The sequence below is a fragment of the Lipotes vexillifer genome, unplaced genomic scaffold (assembly GCF_000442215.2).
Source record: "Lipotes vexillifer unplaced genomic scaffold, Lipotes_vexillifer_v1.1 scaffold213, whole genome shotgun sequence".
Classification (NCBI taxonomy): Eukaryota; Metazoa; Chordata; class Mammalia; order Artiodactyla; family Lipotidae; genus Lipotes; species Lipotes vexillifer.
The window spans coordinates 5,774,288-5,799,961 of NW_006780610.1; the positions used below are offsets into that span (position 1 = coordinate 5,774,288).

Sequence of the window (25,674 nt, forward strand, 5' to 3'; positions counted from 1 at the left end):
GCAAAAAAAAAAAAAAAAAATGAAAGTAGGTCTGCCGTGTCATCATCTGGTGCTGTGGATTTCATCCTGCTTACTTTCCTCACGCTGCCTGCTTGATGCTGAAGAAGAAAGAAAGAAAAAAAAGACTGTGTTTTAAAAAATAACATCTGCTTCCACGTTTTATCTAGAAACCATGATTCTTTTTCTAGGAGTGTTAGCTAGTCCTTTGATTTTTCTGAATATATTCCATTGCAATACCGCCTGCTCAGTCCAGGCCTGTGTCTTCTCTGTTTTAAATCTCTTCGCTCAGATAAGCCTAGAATTGCTTCCATAACCTCCAATTTCCATATATCCTCCAAGTCCAGTTTCAGTGCCTTAAAGCATTTTTGGACGTGTCACTTTTTTACAGTTTCTTTTTCCTTCTTTTTTTTTTTTTTTTGCAGTATGTGAGCCTCTCACTGCTGTGGCCTCTCCAGTTGCGGAGCATAGGCTCCGGACGCGCAGGCTCAGCGGCCATGGCTCACGGGTCCAGCCGCTCCACGGCATGTGGAATCTTCCTGGACCGGGACACGAACCCGTGTCCCCTGCCTCGGCAGACGGACTCTCAACCACTGCACCACCAGGGAAGCCCCCCAACTGCGGGTTCTTAATAATAACATCTACAAGTGGGCTATATAGGGAATTGCTAGATTAATGACATCATATCCTGGGGCTTTTCTCTTTAGAAAAAAAGAAGTCTTTCTTGTTAGGACCACTTTTATTCACAGGCCAAAGTTTATCTGTTATCTTTTGATACCTGTGCTTTTTGAAGTACGAAGACAGTGTTTCATAGAGAGGTGTGGGCTCCTTCACGCTGTGGCTTGGAGGCGTGCTCTCCTTGCTGACAGGACTCTCCATAGTCTTTTAGTCATAAAGTGGTGGGAGAAAAAGCAAAGCAGCAGATTCTGAGAATATTATATGCAGCATTGTAACCCCCAGTCACAGTTTTTTTTGTTTTGTTTTGTTTTTAAAGTACATGGTTTACTCATTTGCCTTCAGTCTGCTTTTAAATATTATAAAGCCCTTGATGACTGGCTCATTTCTGAGCAGGTGACTTTATGGTAGGAGAGCTATTTTCAGCTATACCAGTGTCTCGATTAGTACTCTCACTTATGACTTGGTTGTGAAAATGGCTTTGGACTAAACCTTAACAGATAGGTCTTTTGAAACTTTATAGCAACCATATCCAATTAAGGCAAACTTCTGATTTACTAATAAGTATCAGGTAGAAATTAAAGGCATTAGAATTGTGATAGACTGGTTTACACTTTTCATCCAGGTGACCAGAACTTAGATGTGTTTTTTTCTTTTACTTTTTCCTCATTACTCAGGAGAAGGGAAATTGAATGGATCTAGATGTCATCAGTGATGGATGAATATTTGCCTGGGTGAACTGGGAAGCTATTCTCCACTGTTGCTTTGTTCTGAAAGTTCCATGGTGAAAGCCTGTCTTGCCTTTGAGTGAAGTGGAGTGGTCTGAAATAGCTCAGGGAACTAAAATTTGGTTGGTCCATTCATGAGGAAAGATTGCTTTGTGATTTGAAAAGATTTTTCAGTTCAGTGTTTAGGCAGGAAAGGCTGTTTCCTAGCTGGTTATGTTAGATTCCTTTATCTCTTTTTAATCCATTTGGCTTTTTGTTAGTTTCTCATTTTGCACATCTCCCATCATACCTCCCATTCAGTGCTCTCCCCAATTTGATTCAAAAAGCTCTTTCCCATTTCTTAGTGAACTGGGAACTTTGCTTTTCTCTCCTGTCCCTCCCTTCTTTTAGCCAAGGAAATGAAATAACATTAAGAATCTGACTAAAACTTAAGTAATTCCATATTAGAACTGACATCTTTTGCCAGATTTTGTTAGTTAAAAAAAAAACATAAATTAATTTAAATGTTTAAACTTTAAAAATTAACACATAATTCTTTGAATGCCTACTATGTGCCCAGCATTTTGCTGGGCCTACAAATACAGAGATACAGGATACAACCCTAGAACTTAAAGAGGGCAGAGTGTGTGAGGTAGACAAACGAATATGATCCAGTGAGAGAAATGCCATGGTAGAGGTATATGTAGGATATGCAGATGAGAGGAATCTTGGGTGAAGGTTTCAAGGAAGACTTTCTGGAAGAAGTGGTGCCTGAGCTGAAATGAAGTGCAGTAACGACAACAAAAAGTAATGGCAGCTGATAATTACTGAGCTTTAACGACATGCCAGGCATTGTGTTAAGTACTTTGCATAGCTTATCTCCTTTTACATCTATTATGACCCTGTTATCATTCCTATTTTTACACATGAAGAAACCAAGATATTTGACCCAAGATGACACAGCTAGTAAGTTGACTGGATTGATATTAAAACCCAGGCAGTCTTATTTCAGAGGCCAAAGTCTTAATCAGACTTGTAGGGTGGGGGTCAGAATATGGAGTGAGATGGAATAAGGGTGTTAATCTTGGTATGGGATTTTCTTCTGGATATAAAGTTTTTAATGTAATTTTCTGAGGGTTCTGTATGAACCTCCAACCTCACTTTGGAGGCTGGATGTATTTTCTTATTAAACCAAGATTAAATGAGGGTGGTTTTCATAGTTCCTTTAATCTGTATAGTACAGTTATAGGTAGATTAAAAGAACATTTCCCCCCTCTTTTGCCTGTAAATATTGCCCTCCTCTAAGGAGACATTAAGGTACTGTTTTTCACCTCAGCAGTTTGCCACAATCCAGTACCTTTGAGGCTTCTTTATTGACAGTCTTATAGATGAGCGCTTACTCTTCTAAGTATTCTTAACTAGAGAAGTGCTAAAAGGCTCAGGTTTTGTGATCGAGTCCTTGGAAGCTTGTTTTTCCACCTAGCAGACAATCAAGAGTTAATGTGAATTGCGGCTGAAAGGTACCTGCTGGGCAGCTGGTTCCACGGAGCCTTTGCCTTTGATCAGAATGGTCTTTGGGAAAAATGGAAACTTTGCAGTCACGGGAAAGGAGTCAGAATATGGACTTAAAGACTACTGATTCTTCTTTAGCAGTAGTTTAGTTCCAACAAATCACCTAAACCATAACATTTAACAAACTGTGCTCTTAACAAAGCTAGGCACACAGCAAAGGCGATAGTAATTATTTTCTTTTCTAAGGACTGCTTTGTGAGGCTACTGCTACCTTTCAGTCTAACTTGTATGCAGTCGAGGAAAAAAGTATTGGCCGTTTTGAAAAGGAAGAAAGAGGGGAATGGTCATTACCCTGGCTTTTTCCAAACTTCATACCTGATTGTGCCCTTCAAAGGATTTAGTTACCCCCTCTGCCTTGCTTTCTGAATATGCTAACCCCCTGCAGGAGAGAACTGGTGTGGAGAGTAACATGGAACCATTTTTGTATTTGTTTATTAGTGGGTGTGCAGGTGACAGACATACTGATAGTCAAAAGGAAGGTGGAGGCTGCCCCCTGAGGTGGTTTGTTTTTGAACAGTTCCTGTGAGTTGTTTTGGGATGGATAATATGCCTGCTGGTCTCATTTTCATATGGCATCCATATTGGCTGAGACCTACTGCTTCTGAGAGAATGCATACTTCTGATGATAGCTTCAGGAAGGCAGATGGTGTGGAGCCATAGTTCAGTCACTGCCTGAAGCACCAAATTTAAAGCTTTTGCCTTGCTTCTTGGTAATAGTTCATTGCAGGTATAATTACCAAAGGAATGCTTTGAATGGATTCTTGACCATATTATAAAATTGTGAAATTTCAAGAAAAGAATTTTAGTTTCAGTGAATGTTAAAAGTAAGTGCAAGATGGCTTCACAGGCGAATTTTATCAAAAATTTAGAGAAGAGCTAACACCTATCCTTCTCAAACTCTTCCAAAATGTTGTGGAGGGGGGAACACGCCCAAACTCATTCTACGAGGCCACCATCACCCTGATACCAAAACCAGACAAAGATATCACTAAAAAAGAAAATTACAGACCAATATCACTGATGCACATAGATGCAAAAATCCTCAACAAAATGCTAGCAAACAGAATCCAACACATTAAAAGGATCATACACCATGATCAAGTGGGATTTATCCCAGGAATGCAAGGATTCTTCAATATACGCAAATCAATCAGTTTGATACACCATGTTAACAAATTAAAAAATAAAAACCATATGATCATCTCAGTAGATGCAGAAAAAGCTTTCGACAAAATTCAACACCGATTTATGAAAAAATTCTCCAGAAAGTGGGAATAGAGGGAACCTTTCTCAACATAATAAAGGCCATATACGACAAACCCACAGCAAACATCATTCTCAATGGTGAAAAACTGAAAGCATTTCCTCTAAGATCAGGAACAAGACAAGGATGTCCCCTTTCACCACTCTTATTCAACATACTTTTGGAAGTCCTAGCCATGGCAATCAGAGAAGAAAAAGAAATAAAAGGAATCCAAATTGGAAAAGAAGAAGTAAAACTGTCACTGTTTGCGGATGACATGATATAGTACATAGAAAATCCTAAAGATGCCACCAGAAAACTAGTCATCAATGAATTTGGTAAAGTTGCAGGATACAAAATTCACAGAAATCTCTTGCATTCCTATACACTAACAGCAGAAGATCAGAAAAAGAAATTAAGGAAACAATCCCATTTACCATCACAACAAAAAGGTTAAAATACCTAGGAATAAACCTACCTAAGGAGGCAAAAGACCTATACTCAGAAAACTATAAAACACTGATGAAGGAGATCAAAGATGACACAAACAGATGGAGAGATATACCATGTTCTTGGATTGGAAGAATCAATACTGTGAAAATGACTGTAATACCCAAAGCAATCTACAGATTCGGTGCAGTCGCTATCAAATTACCAGTGGCATTCTTCACGGAATTAGAACAAAAATTTTTACAATTTGTATGGAAACACAAAAGACCCCGAATAGCCAAATCAATCTTTAGAAAGAAAAAAGGAGCTGGAGGAATCAGGCTCCCCGAATTCAGACTGTACTACAAAGCTACAGTAATCAAGACAGTGTGGTACTGGCACAAAAACAGAAATATAGATCAATGGTACAGGATAGAAAGCCCAGAGATAAACCAACACACCTGTGGTCACCTAATCTATGACAAAGGAGGCAAGGATATACAGTGGAGAAAAGACAGCCTCTTCAGTAAGTGGTGCTGGGAAAACTGGACAGCTACATGTAAAAGAATGAAATTACAACACTCCCAAACACCATACACAGAAATAAACTCAAAATGGATTAAAGGCCTAAATGTAAGACAGGATGCTATAAAACTCTTAGAGGAAAACATAGGAAAAACACGATTTGACAGAAACCACAGCAAGATCTTTTTTGACCCATTTCCTAGAGTAATGAAAATAAAAACAAAAATAAACAAATGGGACCTAATGAAACTTAAAAGCTTTTGCACACAATAAGCCTCATCCACAGAAGGGCAGACAGCAGAAGCAAGAAGAACTAGAATCCTGCAGCCTGTGGAACAAAAACCACATTCACAGAAAGATAGACAAGATGAAAAGGCAGAGGGCTATGTACCAGATGAAGGAACAAGATAACAGAAAAACAACTAAATGAAGTGCAGATAGGCAACCTTCCAGAAAAAGAATTCAGAATAATGATAGTGAATATGATCCAGGACCTCGGAAAGAGAATGAAGGCAAAGATCAAGAAGATGCAAGAAATGTTTAACAAAGACCTAGAAGAATTAAAGAACAAACAGAGATGAACAATACAACAACTGAAATGAAAACTGCACTAGAAGGAATCAATAGCAGAATAACTGAGGCAGAAGAACGGATAAGTGACCTGGAAGACAGAATGGGGGAATTCACTGCTGCGGAACAGAATAAAGAAAAAAGAATGAAAAGAAATGAAGACAGCCTAAGAGACCTCAGGGACAACATTAAACGCAACAGCATTCACATTATAGGGGGTCCCAGAAGGAGAAGAGAGGGAGAAAGGACCAGAGAAAATATTTAAAGAGGTTACAGTTGAAAACTTCCCTAACATGGGAAAGGAAATAGCCATCCAAGTCCAGGAAGCTCAGCGAGTCCCATATAGGATAAACCCAAGGAGAAACACGCCGAGACACATGGTAATCAAATTGGCAAAAATTAAAGACAAACAAAAATTATTGAAAGCAGCAAGGGAAAAATGACAACATTCAAGGGAACTCACATGAGTTTAACAGCTGATTTCTCAGCAGAAACTCTACAAGCCAGAAGGGAGTGGCATGATATACTTAAAGTGATGAAAGGGAAGAACCTACAACCAAGATTACCCAGAAAGGATCTCATTCAGATTCGATGGAGAAATCAAAAGCTTTACAGACAAGCAAAAGCTAAGAGAATTCAGCACCACCAGACCAGCTCTACAACAAATGCTAAAGGAACTTCTCTAAGTGGGAAACACAAGAGAAGAAAAGGACCTACAAAAAAAACCCCTAAAACAATTAAGAAAATGGTCATAGGAACATACATATCGATAATTACCTTAAACGTGAATGGATTAAATGCTCCAACCAAAAGACACAGGCTTGCTGAATGGATACAAAAACAAGACCCATATATATGCTGTCTACAAGAGACCCACTTCAGACCTAGGGACACATACAGACTGAAAGTGAGGGGATGGAAAAAGATATTCCATGCAAATGGAAATCAAAAGAAAGCTGGAGTAGCAATACTCATATCAGATAAAATAGACTTTAAAATAAAGAATGTTACAAGAGACAAGGAAGGACACTACATAATGATCAAGGGATCAATCCAAGAAGAAGATATAACAATTATAAATATATATGCACCCAACATAGGAGCACCTCAATACATAAGGCAACTGCTAACAGCTATAAAAGAGGAAATCGACAGTAACACAATAATAGTGGGGGACTTTAACACCTCACTTACACCAATGGACAGATCATCCAAAATGAAAATAAATAAGGAAACAGAAGCTTTAAATGACACAATAGACCAGATAGATTTAATTGATATTTATAGGACATTCCATCCAAAAACAGCAGATTACACTTTCTTCTCAAGTGCACACGGAACATTCTCCAGGATAGATCACATCTTGGGTCACAAATCAAGCCTCAGTAAATTTAAGAAAATTGAAATCATATCAAGCATCTTTTCTGACCACAACGCTATGAGATTAGAAATGAATTACAGGGAAAAAAACGTAAAAAACACAAACACATGGAGGCTAAACAATACGTTACTAAATAACCAAGAGATCACTGAAGAAATCAAAGAGGAAATCAAAAAATACCTAGAGACAAATGACAATGAAAACACGATGATCCAAAACCTATGGGATGCAGCAAAAGCAGTTCTAAGAGGGAAGTTTATAGCTATACAAGCCTACCTCAAGAAACAAGAAAAATCTCAAATAAACAATCTAACCTTACACCTAAAGGAACTAGAGAAAGAAGAACAAACAAAACCCAAAGTTAGCAGAAGGAAAGAAATCATAAAGATCAGAGCAGAAATAAATGAAATAGAAACAAAGAAAACAATAGCAAAGATCAATAAAACTAAAAGCTGGTTCTTTGAGAAGATAAACAAAATTGATAAACCATTAGCCAGACTCATCAAGAAAAAGAGGGAGAGGACTCAAATCAATAAAATTAGAAATGAAAAAGGAGAAGTTACAACAGACACCGCAGAAATACAAAGCATCCTAAGAGACTACTACAAGCAACTCTATGCCAATAAAATGGACAACCTGGAAGAAATGGACAAATTCTTAGAAAGGTATAACCTTCCAAGACTGAACCAGGAAGAAATAGAAAATATGAACAGACCAATCACAAGTAATGAAATTGAAACTGTGATTAAAAATCTTCCAACAAACAAAAGTCCAGGACCAGATGGCTTCACAGGTGAATTCTATCAAACATTTAGAGAAGAGCTAACACCCATCCTTCTCAAACTCTTCCAAAAAATTGCAGAGGAAGGAACACTCCCAAACTCATTCTGTGAGGCCACCATCACTCGGATACCAAAACCAGACAAAGATACTACAAAAAAAGAAAATTACAAACCAATATCACTGATGAATATAGATTCAAAAATCCTCAACAAAATACTAACAAACAGAATCCAACAACACATTAAAAGAATCATATACCATGATCAGTGGGATTTATCCCAAGGATGCAAGGATTCTTCAATATACGCAAATCAATCAATGTGATACACCATATTAACAAATTGAAGAATAAAAACCATGTGATCATCTCAATAGATGCAGAAAAAGCTTTTGACAAAATTCAATACCCAAGTATGGTAAAAACTCTCCAGAAAGTGGGCATAGAGGGAACCTGCCGAAAAAAACAAAAAAACAAAGCTTTTGCACAGCAAAGGAAACCATAAACAAGACAAAAAGACAACCCTCCGAATGGGAGAAAATATTTGCAAATGAAGCAACGGACAAAGGATTAATCTCCAAAATATACAAACAGCTCATGGAACTCCATGTCAAAAAAATAAACAACTCAATCAAAAAATGGGTAGAAGACCTAAATAGACATTTCAGCAAAGAAGACATACAGATGGCCAAGGGAAACATGAAAAGATGCTCAACATCACTAATTATTAGAGAAATGCAAATCAAGACTACAATGAGGTATCACCTCACACCAGTCAGAATGGCCACCATCAAAAAATCTACAAACAGTAGATGCTGGAGAGGGTGTGGAGAAAAGGGAACCCTCTTGCACAGTTGGTAGGAATGTAAATTGATACAGCCACTATGGAGAACAGTATGGAGGTTCCTTAAAAAACTAAAAATAGATCTACCACATGACCCAGTAACCCCACTACTAGGCATATACCCTGAGAAAAACCATAATTCAAAATGACACATGTACCCCCTGTGTTCACTGCAGCACTATTTACAATAGCCAAGACATGGAAACAACCTAAATGTCCAATGACAGATGAATGGATAAAGAAGATGTGGTACATATATGCAGTGGAATATTAACCATAAAAAGGAGTGAAATTAGGTTATTCGTAGAGATGTGGATGGACCTAGAGTCTGTCATACAGAGTGAAGTAAGTCAGAAAGAGAAAAACAAATATTGTATATTAATGCATATATGTGAAATCTAGGAAGATAGTACAGGACTTCCCTGGTGGTGCAGTGGTTAAGAATCTGCCTGCCCATGCAGGGGACATGGGTTCGATCCCTGATCCAGGAAGATCCCACATGCTGCAGAGCAACTAAGCCCATGTGCCACAACTACTGAGACTGCGCTCTAGAGCCCACGAGCCACAACTACTGAGCCTGCATACCACAACTATGGAAGCCTGCACTCCTGGAGCCTGTGCTCCACAGTGGAAGAAGCCACCATAGTGAGAAGACCATGTACCACAACGAAGAGTAGCCCCTGCTCACTGCAACTAGAGAAAGCCCACATGCAGCAACAAAGACCTAACGCGGCCATAAATAAATAGATAGGTAGAGAAATTTTAAAAAAGAAAAATAGTACAGATGAACCTATTTCCAGGGCAGGAATAGAGATGCAGACATAGAGGACGGACATGTGGACACCAGGGGGGTGAGGGGGTAGACGAATTGGGAGATAAAGACTGACATATATACACTACCATGTGTAAAATAGGTGGCTAGTGGGAACCTGCTGTATAGCACAGGGAGCTCAACTCGGTGCTCTGTGATGACCTGGATAGGTGGAATGGGGGCTGGGTGGGAGGGAGGTTCAAGAGGGAGGGGATATATGTATACATATAGCTGATTCACTTCATTGTACAGAAACTAACACAACATTGTAAAGCAATTATACTCCAATAAAAGAAAAAGAGTTAATGAAAATAGAAAATAAACCAATTTGTCATATACAGTTAGCATAATATTCAAAGGCCTAATTTGTGATACAGTAATATGTGTGCTCTAGTAATAACAAAAAAGATGTAGCTTTAGGTCTGATAACTACTGTAATTTTAATGTAATTTTGAAATGAAATATTTTGAGATGTGACAATTGGAACACGAGAACATCTGTGGTTTCCCTTGGTGACAAAGTCACACATCTGATACTACTGTGATTTATTGCCTATATTCATAATCAGTGGAAGTGCTTTCATACCTTAATTGAAAATAAAGATGCAATTCACCCCCCTAAGAAAAAAGTACGTGCAAATTTTGCCTATAAAATATCCTAACCGTGTATAGTTTTCCACAGAAACTTGGTTCCCCCTGCACCCCCCATCCCTAGTTCCCAGGATATTTATCAGCTGCTTTTTTTTTTTCAAATAATACCAGTGGGGCATTCTCTCTACTCCCGTTCCCACCATCTCAGACTTCTCATTGGGATACCATTTGATGAATTTGGTTAAAGTATGAATTCCCAAATGACCTTAACCATATAGTTCCTAAGATAGCAGGCATTCTGTCTCTACTTCCTTCTTGGTTGCCAGCCAGCACAGTTTCCAAGTTAGCTGGAGAAGTCAAGCTTGTTACCTGAGATTTAAGAATGCTGGAGGCCACAGCACTGTCTAAATATTTCCAGAGTTGTTCACAGCTTTCTAAAAGTATTTGATGAATTTCCTTCTGGCAGTAATTCTTATATTCTATAGGCTTTTCTACTCTGCTGCTTGGGATTATGAAACCTGGTCTAGATTTTGTGCCAGATTATTAGAATTCTGTCTTTTGAGAGGTGGTAATGTTAAGTAAGCATTGTTAGTTCCAGAGCCTCCTGTTTTGGGGGTCCTCCAGGTAATTCATATGAGAGACCTGTATTCTCTGCTTTGTCAAGACTTTAGAAAGAAAGGGATTGGCTCTGCCTTCCTGTTTTCACCCTGGGTAAGCTTTCTGTGTGCTCCTACTAACAGTGAGTTCTAGACTTTCCTAAAGGAAAAGTCTAAGATTCTACCAACTGTAAGCCCTTTTTGGTATAAGGATTTAGTATTACTTTTGTTTAGGCCCTGGGAGCAGAGCCAGGCTATGGCCGTGTGGGCAGGAGAGGAACTGATCTAAAACTGGAGCTTATTTTCATCTTACCTTTTATCCAAGTTACTTGTAGAATCCAATATTGACTCTTCCACTGCTTCCCTGCTTCCTCCTCTGATGCATTCTTTTTCTCAAGAGTAACAGTGATGAAAACTGAATCTCAGAGAGGTTAATAAATTACTTTTCAGAGGTTAAATTACTAGTGAATGATAGATCTAGAGCTGAAACTAGAACCCTTGTCTTTTAATCTAAGAGGAAGAATTATGATCCACTGAATAGATGAAAAAGAACTGCTCCCTCTCCCACATTTTTGTTATTGAACACATAATGGAGCAACATTAAATAACATTTAATTTTAAAAAACCCCTCAAATTCCCACTAACTGAACATACGAACTAACAGATCAGAGTACCTCCTCCCCTTATTGGGAACTATTGGGATTAATTTTTTTAGCAACACTGAAGCCAGCTAACCTCCCCCAGACATTACCTGTCATCAGTTCCTCATCAGTTATTCCTGGTCACTGTTGAAGATATAAGTGCTTCTGATCATCTGTTCTCTCCCAGGCTCTATTCCTTTGAGCTAATACAAAGGATCAAATTGTCAGATAAGACTCACAAGAATCAGAGATCTTACCCATTACTAAGCTTTACTAATACTTTTTTTTTAATCTTTATTTTTGGCTGTTTTGGGTCATCGTTACTACGTGCGGGCTTTCTCTAGTTGTGGCGAGCGGGGGCTACTCTTCGTTACAGTGTGCAGGCTTCTCATTACGGTGTCCTCTCCTGTTGCGGAGCACGGGCTCTAGGCGCGCGGGCTTCAGTAGTTGTGGTGCAAGGGCCCAGCTGCTCCGCGGCATGTGGGATCTTCCCGGGCCAGGGCTCAAACCCGTGTCCTCTGCATTTGCAGGCAGATCCTTAACCACTGCGCCACCAGGGAAGCCCAGTAATACTTTTAAGAATATGGAAATCAAGAGGTATAAGTGAAGTAGTGAGAGTCTGGGACGTCCTGTATGAACGCGCAGGTTGTTCCTTCCCTCATTGAACATGTTTTCTCCAGCCCAGAGTAGTGGATGAGATCTGTAACTGAGGCTTCCAGGTCACCTCACAAAGCAGGGAGAATGTTTGGGTTATGAAACATTTCTCTTTTATACTACCAGATAGTTGTATAGCTTATGCGACATTCTTTGCGGAGCCGTGGAAGCAAAAGTAGTCCTCCCCACCTGCTTTTATCTCCTCCTCTTTCAAGATCTTAATTTAACCAGAGCTGCTAGTAACAACTAGGGAATTAGAATTTTTTGCTACCTTCTCTTCGACCTTGTAATCTCCATAAATCCCCTTGACCATTTCCCTGGAGTCTAAATATGTTCCCCTCTCCCCCACATTCCATTGGTAAGACATCCTCCATAACTTGCCTGAAAGCTTTCACCATTTTATACCAAGGATGGATAGGTAGCCATCCTGTCATCAGTTCCTCATCATATTTTTCCATCTTCTTTTTTTCTTGCTGTGAAATGCCTTAACCATTACGATTTGTGTGAGTCTGATTTGACGTTCCCATATAAATTTGTGCTTTTCAACTCACTGGCACTTAGCACCCCTCCCTTCCTAACTTTTTAACTGTGACAAGAATCCACTGAGTTACTAAACCCTCTCTATACTCTAACTCGTCAGTCAGGACATTGGATAGATAGAATGTTCTGAGACCTGGCTTTCTCTTGGGGAAATACATATTTCTCTCTAGCCTGCAGGCAGTGGTTGCTCATTCTCCCATATCCCATTTACCTCTGAGTTTGGAGGTGGAGCTGACTCCTCACTGTTATTTCTTGAACATTACTCCTCCACTTTCATGTAAAAACTTCTTTTTGAGGTTTATAACACTTCTTACCCCTAATCATTACTCATCTACCAACTGTCATTCACCCTCTCTCATTTATTGTGGCATATGGGCCTCGTCTCTTTTCAAAGTTCTGCCATCAGGGCTTCCCTGGTGGCGCAGTGGTTAAGAATCTGCCTGCTAATCCAGGGGACATGGGTTCGAGCCCTGGTCCAGGAAGATCCCACATGCCACAGAACAACTAAGCCCGTGTGCCACAACTACTGAGCCTGCAAGCCACAACTACTGAAGCCTGCACGCCTAGACCCCATGCTCCGCAACAAGAGAAGCCACCGCAATGAAGAGTAGCCCCTGCTCGCTGCAACTAGAGAAAGCCTGCATGCAGCAACAAAGACCCAATCAGCCAAAAAATAATAATAATAAAAAATAAATCCTGCCATCAGCCTGGATGTCTTCAGTGTGACCCTCTCAATACCTGGCCATCTGACAGTTCCTTTGTTCATTCTTTCAATACTTCCTTCATGCATACATGCATTTATTTGTGCATTCATTCAAAAAGGGTTTTTGATCACCTACAATGTAATGTGCTGAGTCCTATGCTAGAATTGGAGATACAGTGGTGAGGGGGGGGAAAAAGCCAGATGTGGTCCTGTCATCCTGGAGCTTACAGTGAAGCTGTGGGGGAAGGACATTGAACAGATGATCACACAAATACATGTAACTTTATAAGTGCTATGATTACTTTGAAGGAGAGAGGTAACAGGACCCAAAGGGTGTACTAGAGAGACCTGTCTTAGCATGGAGGCTTCTCTGAGGAAATGATGGTTGAACTGCAACCTCCTATGAGGAGTTAACTGGTTAAAGAAAGGAGACAAGAAAATTCCAAATAGCGGGGGCAGCATGTACAAAGCCCAGTTAGGAGAGGGAGCGTGGTCCATTTGAAGAATGAATGAAGTCTGTTGGTGGAACATGATGAAGGAGGGAGAGCATGATACAAGGTGGGGCTAGAAAGGTAGGCAGGGTCCAGATCATACAAGATCTTTTTAGGTTATGTTAAGGATTTTGATTCATTCAAGGGAGTGAAACCATTGAAAATTTTAATATTTTTAAAATTTATTTTTCCAGATATAATACATATACATTGTACAGATTCAAAAGGTATAAAAGGGTATTTAGTGAACAAACATGTCTCTCATCTACCTAGTTTCCCCTCCTAAAGGCAACCATGCCAGTTTCTTGAATATTCTTCCAAAAATAGTCTATGCATACACACACACACACACACACACAAACACACAATTGTATTCTTTTTTCCCCACACACAAATTGTAGCATACTGTACACACTGCTATGCACCTTTCTTTTTCCACATAATGTTTTAATGTTTCCTGGACATCATTTCATATCAGGAGTATAGAGAGTGGCCTTATTCATCCCAGCAACTGCGTAAATCTTCCTTAGTTTGTTTAACCAGTTCTCTGTCGAGGGATGTCTAAGTTATTTCCAATATTTTTTATCAAACAATGTACAGTAACTATCTTTGATATCATGTCACATATATGATAATGTATCTCATAAATAAGTTCCAAAGTTAGCTACCTTTATTCTGTAAAGACTGAATTTCTTTCCTTCATAGCACTCCATTAGTTTGCAGTTCTATGTTTATTATGTCTATTTAATCACTGTCTCCCCCATCTAAATTGTAAACTCCATCAGAGAGATACCTAGCATGAAACAGATGCTCAATAATATTTGTTGGGGATTTCCCTGGCGGTCCAGTGGTTAAGGCTCCGCACTTCCACTGGAGGGGGCTCGGGTTCAATCCCTAGTCAGGGAACTAAGATCCCACATGCTGCTCAGTGTGGCCAAAAAAAAGCTAAAAAAAAACTTTTTTGAATGGATGAATGAGTAAGGAGATAAGGATAATAGCTAGATGGGAAGTAAGGGCGCCTTATTAGTTAAAGCTTTGAGGTTATCTTTCACACCAGACAGAAATAATTTGCATCTCTATAAAAATCAAAGTCATTTGGAACTTATCTCTTCTATAAGTTAACATCTAAATTTAGGCTCTACTCAATAGTAAATAGTAAGTCAAGCAAAAGTATATTCTCTTACACCAGGGGTTGGCAAACTTTCTTAAAGGGCCAGATAGTAAATATTTTAGGCTTTACTGGTCTTAAGGTAACTCTATTGCAGCTACTTAACTCTGCCATTAGAACAGAAGCAGCCACAGGTAATACATAAATAAATGAATATGACTATGTTCCAGTGAAACTTTATTTACAGTAATAGACAGCAGCTGGAGTTGGCCCTTGGGCCATAGTTGGCTCCCCTGGTTTAACGAATCAGTAATGATAACCCCTCTTTCATTCCTGATATTGTCAATTTGTAACTTTACTCTTTTTTTCTGTCATCAGTCTGACAGGAGCTTTATCAGTTTTATTGACCTTTCAAACAACCAGATTTTGGTTTCATTGATTTTTCTCTGTTGTTTTTTGTTTGTTTTCTGTTTCAGTGGTTACTCTTATCTTTATCTTTTCCTTTCTCTGCTTATCTTGGATATAATTTACTCTTTTTTTTTTCTGTCTTTTATGATGAAAGCATAAGATCATTGTTTTTTTTCCTGTTAAAGTTTGGCCTTTATTTTTCCAGATCTTTTTGAATGCATATATCTACAAACAAAAAAGCTTCATTTTAAAGAATATAAGTAAGACCATAATATATAAATTTTCTGCAACTTTCTTTTTTAACTTAACAAGGTATCATGGGGATATTTCTTTGGCTGTATATAGAACTCTACCTAATTCTTTTCACTTGCTGTATAGTATTCTGTAGTAACTATTTCTATATTGATAGACATTTAGGTTCTTCAAATATTTTACAGTACAAACTATACTATAATGAAGTCCTCACAAGTGGGAAGTTCTCCAGGATAGAGGTACACAGAATATTTTTGTTAGATGTATAATTTGTTGAATGTCTTCTCTTTGATGCTCAGAAGGAGTAAACTACTTCTATGTGATTTACCACAATAACTACATTTCATGGCTCTTTCTTTGCTATGAATTATCTTATGTTGTTTAAGGGCTGAACTTTGGGGAAAAGTCTTCCCATATTAATTTTGTTTATAAGACTTTTCTCTGGTATGGCTTCTCTGATGTCCAATAAAAATTGAGCTAGTTCTTCATATGGGCTTTCCCACAGTCATTACATCAGTAGGGTTTATTTCCACTATGCGTCTTCTGATGTCCAGCAAAGGATGTATACCTGAAAGATTTTCCACATTTACTACAGCTATAGGGTTTCTCTCCTGTATACTGTATCTTTGATGATTAATAAGAGTTGAGCTCTTCCTAAAGGCTTTTCTGCATTCATCATACCAGTATGGTTTCTCATCAGTATGGATTTTCTTATGTTCCAACACAGTTGCGTTATCCCTGAAAGCTTTCCCACATTCATTACATATAAAAGGCCTTTCTCCACTATATATTCTCTCATGATGAGTAAGGGCTACCTTCTGAGCAAAGACTTTCTCACAGTCTTTACATTTGTAAGGGTTTCTGACTGGTCTGAATTCTCTGATGACCTAAAAGGATAGAGTTATTTCTGAAAGCTTTTCCACATGCATTGCATTTATAGGGTTTTTCTCTAGAATGAATTCTCTAATGATTAATAATTGTTGAGTGCTTCTTGAAGAATTTCCCACATTCAGTACATCTATAAAGTTGTTTTCTTATGTGAATTTTATGATGATGAAAAGAAATGAGCTGCTCATAATGGCTGTCAAACATTGTTTATGTTTATGGTATTTCTTACCAGTATGATATCTCTGGTGTCTAATAAAGGAGGAATTTGAAGACTTTCTTACATTATAGTACTACTTCTCTGTGGAGCTTCTGTCCTCCCACTTCAGACCTATATCAATTATGACACTTTTTGTTTGCCCTTTCAGAGCAAACGGTTCAGAAGTATTTTGCTTTAGGGCTGACATCATTGTTTCAAACCAGTACACCTGGACTGCACAGGTACCGGTGGAACTTCTCACACTTCCATCCAGGGCTCTGCCCCTTGCTCCAGTTGGGCTATTAATTTTGGTTTGAAAGAGAGAAAAGCCCCATAACAACAGATTCCTATAGATTTCCAACATCATATCTCTGTACATGTCCATTGAATGGAATCCAGGTATCTTCATTCAATCTGGGTAGAGGCCATAGCCTCATCCCCAAATGTCAAGGATCCCTAGATCCAGGCTCTTGGTAGTCTTGGAGCCATCTGTCTTCCGAAGTATTCTTCCACGCAAGGGCAGAGAACACTGCTTAGGCCAATAGTTCTGGATGCTAGAAGTCCAAAATCAAGGTTTTGGCAGGGTTGGTTCCTTCTGAGACTGAGTAGAATCCTTCTTTGACTCTTCCTAGCTTCTGGTGGTCACTGTCAGTCCTTGACTTTCCTTGCCATGCAGCTGTATCATTTCAATCTCTGCTTCTGTCATCACATGGCATTCTCCCTATGTGTCTTTCTAGATCATTGATTTTAGACTTTTCTTCTTTTCCAAAATAAGCATTTAAAGCTATAAATGTCCCTCTAAACGTTGCTTTAACTGCATCCCACTAATTTTAATATGTTCTATTTTCAGTTTCATTTAGTTCAAAATACTTTCTAAACTTTCATGCAGTTTTAACCTACACTTGGTGTAAAAATTAGTATTATACCAAGGGAACCACTGTCCAGCTGTCTGGAGGTCTTTCTCTGTGTAGCTTCCTCCTTTCCGGTAGTGTCTAGCTATCATAGTCACCCTGAACTCTGTTTCCTCAACTCAGCAAGACTACTCTACTCTGCTTGGGTTCTTCCTGTTACATAGTCTGCAGCATGCCTATCCTGTAAACGGAAAGCCAGGGTGGTCCTAGGGCTCACCCTTGTTTATTTCCTTTCTCTCTGGGATCACAGCCCCAGACCACATGTTGTTCAGTGTTCAAAAACAATTGTTTCATATATTTTGTCTAGTTTTCTAGTTTCTCATGGTAGGAAAGCAAGTCCTATGGCAATTTCTCCCTCAAGGGCAGAAGTGGAGGTTACAGTACATTAAAAAAAATTAAATAAAATAATGGCTTATAGAAAACTGCAAGCTATTTTCATCTTTGTGGGCCTTTTCACTATATTAAATATGAGAGACTTTTTCTGAGAAGAATGATGGAAAGTTGATATAAAGGTAACTGAAAGTAGTTACTGATATAACAATTTACTGATTTCAACAAACTCTGTACACTCAGCTGTTACCAAGATTCATACAATTGGTTATTGTTTAGGAAGGTGGATGAGGAAATGAGGAGCATTTCCATAGCTCTTGGTAACTTCATTTTTTTCATAGTTTCTATTTATTCATCTTTTCTTAAGTAAGTTCTGTTTTTTTCTGGCCTCTAAATTGTCTTGTCTGATGTTAGGTTGGTGCCCATGTTTCTCTCTTTTTGTTTAAAGAGCAATGGCAGGGACTTCCCTGGTGGCACAGTGGTTAAGAATCCGCCTGCCAATGCAGGGGACACGGGTTTAATCCCTGGTCTGGGAAGATCCCACATACCACGGAGCAGCTGAGCCTGTGCGCCACAACTACTGAGCCTGTGCTCTAGAGCCTGCGAGCACAGCTACTGAGCCCACATGCCCCAACTACTGAAGCCCGCGTGCCTAGAGCCCTTGCTCTGCAACAAGAGGAGCCACCGCAATGAGAAGCACACACACTGCAACAAAGAGTAGCCCCTGCTCGCCGCAACTAGAGAAATCCTGCGTGCAGCAATGAAGACCCAATGCAGCCAAAAATAAATAAATAAATAATAAATAAATTTTAAAAAAGAAAGAAAGAAAGAACAGTGGCAGATTGGCTTCCATAGTGCTTGACTCCATAATCCAGAAGGCTGCCTGTTTTTCTCTTATCTCTCAGTTGACTGGTGTCCACATTTAGTAATTGTTTCCTGGGAGTCACGATGGCTTTGGCAGATTATCCAGTTGTTGCTTTAGTCAGTCATAGCCCTTTTTCAGTTATGTGTACATGCAGACATGACTATCCATCTATTCAATAGTTTGATTCTACTACATATTTTCTATATGTAATTCTACAATAAAATTTTATGTTATAAGCCCAGGGCTAGGGCTAGGGTGAAGAAAGAGGTACCTAGGGTATGAAATTTCAGGAAACACTCACTCTCAAGATGGGGGTAAGCTGGGACTTCCCTGGTGGTCCAGTGGCTAAGACTCTGCACTCCCAATGCAGGGGGCCGGGGTTCGATCCCTAGTCAGGGAACTAGATCCCACATGCAGCAGCTAAGAGTTTGCATGCTGCAACTAAGACCCAACGCAACCAAATAAATAAATATTAAAAAAAAAAAAATGGTGGGGGCAGGCCAGCCCGGCACTTACATGACTCTAAGAGTGAGTACTTCATGAGTCTAAGAGTGAGCACTCTAAGAGTGTGCCTGAGGCATCTCTCTTGCCTCATCCTGGTTCTGGCTTTGTATAACCCTGACCGTAGTTGGTTACAGACACCTATATAACTAAGACCTTAAAATGAACTCTGGGGCTTCCCTGGTGGCGCAGTGCTTGAGAGTCCGCCTGCCGATGCAGGAGACGCGGCAGATGAATGGATAAATAATATGCGGTATATTTATACAATGGAATACTATTTGGCCATAAAAAAGAATAAAATAATGCCATTTGCAGCAACATCGATGGACCTAGAGATTATCATACTAAGTGAAGTAAGACAGAGAAAGACAAATACCATATAGCTTATATGTGGAATCTAAAAAAAAAAAAAAAAAAAAAAAAAAAATGAACTCTGTATAAAAACTTTAATTCAGAACATGCTTTGACTTTATTTCATCTAAGAAAACAGAAATGAGGTGATATTTCAGGAAAATCAATACCATGCCTGAAAAGATTCAATGGCTCAAAAGTTTATCTGTAAGCAGCGTTAGCTGGAATTTTGGACCATGTTATCTAGGTTAACCACAGTAGGTCATTGTTGTACTTCTATTCCTTTATTTCTTTTTCTTTTTTTTTTAATTAATTTTTATTGGAGCATGGTTGCTTTACAATGTTGTGTTAGCCTCCAATATTTCTTATTATGACACGGCTTAGAACTTACAAGTTCATTCTAGCAGAATACCTCTCATGATTAAAAATTTTTGGTAAGCTTGACTGACTACTGCTCTGGTTGATGCTGTGATATGCAAAACCACCTGACTTTGGTAAACCATTGATTAGAGAATGGATGAACCTGAATCCTGCAATAGATCAAGAGTACTCAATTTGTATTGCTGCCAGTTCAGTGGGCAGAGTACTCCATCTTCTGCAGCTGGCTGCTCTTCTGGTCCCATAATCTTCACACTGTCCCTGAGAAATGCCTTGGAGGTGAATGTGAGGTCAAGTGGTGGGACTCTGCCCACATCCTTCAGTACACTTCCATCAGAAGAGCTCTTTTGTTTTGTTTTTTCTGTCTCATGAACTGGAGTTCTGTTTAAAAGGTCTGCATGCAAGGGACTCATTGAGGAGGGGAGCCAGTGATGAATGTGGAGCAATTCTTCTACAAGCTAAAATATCCTGAGCCAAAAAACTCTCTCTTTTGTGTCTTTTATTCCACTTACTAGACAGCTTTCCCACCCTCTTAAAAACCAATCTTCAAAACAGCCTCAAATGTTAGTATTCAGGACTCTTTAGAGCTGTAGTCTCTGTTTTTATTTCATTTTTAAATGTTTTCATTCTTTGTTTTTAGATGCCAAGGAGAGCAGGTGCCAGCAGGCGAAGACACAATTTGGAGTTGACCTGAGATCTGGGGGAGAAAATCACCTCTGGCTTCTTGAAGGAACCCCCTCTCTCCAGACATGTTGGGCTGCCTGCTGCCAGGACTCTGCCTGTCATGCCTTTTGGTGGTTAGAAGGGATGTGCATTCAGGCAGACTGCAGCAGGCCCCAGAGCTGCCAGGCTTTTAGGACAGACTCTTCCAATTCTATGCTGGTGTTTTTAAAAAAATTCCAAATTGCAGATGACTTGGACTTTCTACCTGAAGATGATGTACCACATATTCTGGGGCTAGGTTGGAGCAGGGCATCTTGGAGGAGGCAGAGCCCACCCAGAACTCCGCTCAGACCTACTTTATCTTCCAGTGACCAGCAGAGCTTCATCAGGAAGCTTCGGAAGAGAGAGAGTCCCAGTGAAGAAGCAGCTACAGTGACACAGCCTTCTATAATGAATGAGCGAGGTGATCTGAATACCGCTAGCTCTGCAGAGGTAAGCATATTACGAATAAGGAGCAAAGAAACTGTTTAATCTGCTTTTACATTTGGCGCATACATGAGCTATGAAATGAAGCTGGTGCTTGTGGGCGGTGCTCATAGGCTGAGGAGTGTATGTATAAAGCTGCTTGGTGTCATCTTAGTAGGTGCTGCTGCCCAGATGTTCAAGGTAATTTGACCTTAGAGACTTTCTTTCCGTGCAAGTCTGGCCATTGTTTTGGTAAAAGCAGAAAGCTGCTCATTATCTAGTCTAAGCTGGTTCTTGGCTACAGGTAAGGGCAGTTGTGCGGGTGTTAGTCTCCACCAACAATTCTGCAGTGTTTTCTGCCAGATTGCAGAACACTTTGATTGATGTGGTTGCAGTCAAGTTCTCCTCCTCCTCCCCCATCTCCCTCCTGTAAACACATTCCTTTTTCTGTTCCACTCTGAAGTAACCATGCCTGGTATTGCAGATTAAGACCTGACCTGCCGGGCTGGGGAGCTGGATGTGGCCATTAGCCAAGAGGTCTCAGGTGAATTCTTACCAAGCTTTGTATGCCAAGGGAGATACCACCGGTAGAGTTTATTCTGCTTATTATGTTTCTTCATTGTTGGGCTTCCTGGGCGAATGATTAAAAGGAATGACTCACTCTGTGCTCATTCTCCCTTGATTGCTGTGACTTATTTTTGTATTTGTTTTGTCCTAGTTGTCTCTGTCAAGTTGAAGCCATACTAGGGAGGCTACTACATGCTAGGCACTGTGTGTGCTAATCATTATAGTATGTCATTTTGTTTAATTCTCATAGCAGTATTTCCAAGTATGTATTATTAGTCCTGTTTTACTAGTGAGGAAACTGAGGCCCAAAGAGGTTAAACAATTTGATCATACAGCTAATGAATAACAAAGTTAGAATTGGAACCCAGATTTAATATTAAGAAAAAACGTTTCAGTGCAATATTAGAGATACAGTGTTAGGTTCAACATGCCCATAAACATTTATGGACATTTATTATAAATGTCAGGTACTTTTCGAAGCGCTAGAGAGATAAAGGTAAAGAAGACATGATCTGTGCCCTCAGGGAGTTTACAGTCTAGTGGAGACTCAGGCATGAAGATGGGTATTTATGATAGTGTATAATTATTGCATTAGTTGATTTAGGAACAGTAGGAGCACAAAAGAAGAAGAGATCCTCCTGAGCAGGCAGGTGATGTGTATGTACAGGGAAGACTTCACTGAGATACTTAACTTATTTCTTGAAGCATGCGTAGGATTTCACTAGGGGTTTAAAGGTAATAAAAAACATTCTGGAGGGAGATCCGGTGTATGCAAAGGCTTGGTTACACATTTACTATCTGCAAGGTCCTGTACTAAAAGCAAGGCACTAGGAATATTATAGCAAATAAGATCATGATTCCTGCGCTAATGGAGCTTACACTCTGACAAGGAAAATAGACATGCCATTTATGATAATGAAATAATTATAAGCTTGATGCACATTATGAGAGGGTAAGTGGAGTGCTATAAGAGCATCTAACAGAGACCTAATTGAGACTGAGGGGTAAAGTTAGGCCACCCTAAGGAAGGAAAGCTTAAGCTGAGACTTAAAATAGAAGTAGGAATTCGGAAAAGAAACAGGCAAGGAGTAATTCAGGCAGAAGGAATAACAATTTCAAAGTTTGTTAGGTGCCCTAGAAAATTGGAAGATCAGGAAGTTGGGAGAGACTGGTCTTGCTTGGCAGACAGAGCAGGAGAGCTAGTGGAGAAAGAACAGGCTTCAGAGGTGTACAGAACCTTGAGTATTAGTTTATCTTAAGCAGGGAATGAAATGATCAGATATGTTTTGTGTGGTGAGTAGACTGGAGAAGTGCAAGAATGTACGTGGAGCAATCACGTAGGAGGCTCTTCAGGCAAGGGAACCATCTTCACTAAAGAAGGCAGTTGAAGATACGGGAAAGGGGATAAATGATAAATACTCCCTCAGAGCTGAGGTTCTCAAACTTTAACAAGTGTCAGAATCACTTGGAGGCCTCGTTCAAAACAGATTGCTGGGCCCAAGCTCCAAAGTTTCTGATTCAGTAGGTTTAGAGTGGGACCTGAAATTTGCATTTGTAACAGGTTCCTAGAGTGCTGATGCTGCTAGTCTGGGAACCACACTTTGAGAACCATGCCTTATAAGGCAGGTGGGTTAGAATCCAGAGCACAGGGCTTCCCTGGTGGCGCAGTGGTTGAGAATCCGCCTGCCAATGCAGGGGACACGGGTTCGATCCCTGGTCCAGGAGATCCCACGTGCCGTGGAGTAGCTAATCCCGAGTGCCACAATTACTGAGCCTGTGCTCTAGAGCCCGCGAGCCACAACTACTGAAGCTGGCGTGCCTCGAGCCCGTGCTCTGCAACAAGAGAAGCCACCACAAGGAGAAGCCCCCGCACCACAACGAAGAGTAGCCCCCTCTCACCGCAACTAGAGAAAAAGCCCATGTGCAACAGGAATAAAGACTCAGACGTGGGGCTTCCCTGGTGGCGCAGTGGTTGAGAGTCTGCCTGCCGATGCAGAGGACACGGGTTCGTGCCCTGGTCTGGGAAGATCCCACGTGCCACGGAACGGCTGGGCCCGTGAGCCATGGCCACTGAGCCTGTGCGTCCGGAGCCTGTGCTCCGCAACGGGAGAGGCCACAACAGTGAGAGGCCCACGTACTGCAAAAAAAAAAAAAAAAAAAAAGACTCAGACGTAGAGAATGAACTTGAGGACACAGGGAGGGGGAAGGGTAAGGTGAGACGAAGTGAGAGAGTGGCATGGACTTATATATACTACCAAATGTAAAATGGATAGTGGGAAGCAGCCACATAGCACGGGGATATCAGCACTGTGCTTTGTGACCACCTAGAGGGGTAGGATAGGGAGGGTGGGAGGGAGACACAAGAGGGAGGAGATATGGGGATATACGTATGTGTATAGCTGAGTTACTTTGTTATAAAACAGAAACTAACACACCATTGTAAAGTAATTATACTCCAATAAAGATGTTAAAAAAAAAACCCAAATGGAAGGACCTTCTACAAAACTAGTAGTCTTCAAATATGTCAAGATCATGAAAAAGAAAGACAGAACTGTCATCGACTGGAGGGAACAAAGGAGATACAACTAAATGCAGTATTGGATGCTGGATGAGTCATGGACAAGAAAAAAGACTTTTTCCACTGAAAACAGGCAATATTCAAATAAGATGATTAGTTAACAGTACTATATGAATGTTAATTTTCTGGCTTCAATATATATGTAAGATGTTAACCTTAGGAGAAACAAGGTGAAGAGTATTTAGGAACTCTGTACTATGTTTGCAACTTTGCAAAATAAAAAATTTTTCAAAAGGCAGTGCCTGACACATGCACATACACAGAAAGCCTGTGCGCAGCAATGAAGACCCAATGCAGCCAAAAATAAATAAATAAATAAATAAATTTATTAAAAAACAAAAAAGAATCCAGAGCACAGAGCACAAGATTAGCCTTAAGCAGGAGGAGAGACATCTCCTTCATTGTGATAGGAAGGAAGAAGTGGGTGGATATAGATGCGGCTAAGGTGGACTTTTAGGTTTGATAGGAGGAAATTGTGGTAGTTCTAATCTCATTCTTGTTTTCTCTGAAGTGGGATAGATCATTTATTGAAAGTAGAAGCAGAGGTAGGTGGAGTGGGGTTAGGTGGGTAGTAGGCAGGAAAATGAGAGGTCTGGAGAGAGTGGTAAAGGCCTGAAATGGCCATTGTGAGGGGTAGGAGATTGTAAACTAGGTAAGGAAATAGAAAGATTGCTGGGTGTCATTGAAGGTGGAGACCATGAATTTATAATTATAGTTGTATGATTCTCCTCAGTAGCTCTCAGCAACCCTGTCAAGAAGAGCCTGATAGTTTGATTCATCCAAGATTAGAACTTTGCCAATTTTGTATAGAAGGAAATTGGGGCGTTGAGACTGAAGTTGTTGTCAAGAGAGTGGATGAAAGAGAGATGTAAGAAGAAAGGAAGAGAGACAAAAATAGGAGGGGCTGAAAGAGATTCAGTAGAGGAGTCTGGCATTCAGAGGTTTCGATGATGGGAAGCAGATATAGGGGGACAGGTAAATGTGCTGGAAGGACAGAAGGTAGTCGTCAGAGAGTGAGATATTTGAATTTAATATTCTGGAGGTGGAGAAGATATGGTGATTAGAGGATCTAGGGTGAAGCTATGGAAGAGAGTTGCTGGGGTAGAGCAGAGAAGAAATTTATTGGTGACAGGGAGCTCATAGGACATGTTGAATGAGTTATCCATGTAGACATTGAGATAGACTTTAATAAGGATGATGATAATGATGACAGCAGTAGTAGCTAATGTTTACTAAGTACTTACTACTATTAGTAAGTACTATGTACTTAGTACTATGTCAGGTACTATTTCGAACCCTGTACACGAATCAACCCTTTTAATCTGTGCAACAAATCCTGTGAATTACTGTTACCATCTTTATTTTATAAATGAGGAAACTCAGGAAAAGAAAGGTTAAGGAACATGGCAACATAGCTATATGTGGTAGTACCAAGACTTGAACCCAGCAGTCTGATTCTATCT

General features: G+C 39.9%; 1 protein-coding gene and 1 non-coding gene across 2 annotated transcripts in view; both read left to right on the forward strand.

Annotated features, from left to right (window-relative positions):
• Positions 1–25,674, forward strand: part of KIAA0319L (KIAA0319 like) — a 107,933-nt gene that overhangs the window by 15,651 nt on the left and 66,608 nt on the right. The window contains exon 2 of the mRNA XM_007453841.1: positions 20,579–21,093. Coding sequence (XP_007453903.1) covers positions 20,579–21,093 — 515 coding nt within the window. The remainder of the gene's footprint in view (positions 1–20,578; positions 21,094–25,674) is intronic.
• Positions 19,036–19,108, forward strand: TRNAG-CCC (transfer RNA glycine (anticodon CCC)). Its single transcript has one exon. It is a non-coding gene; the product is annotated as a tRNA-Gly (tRNA).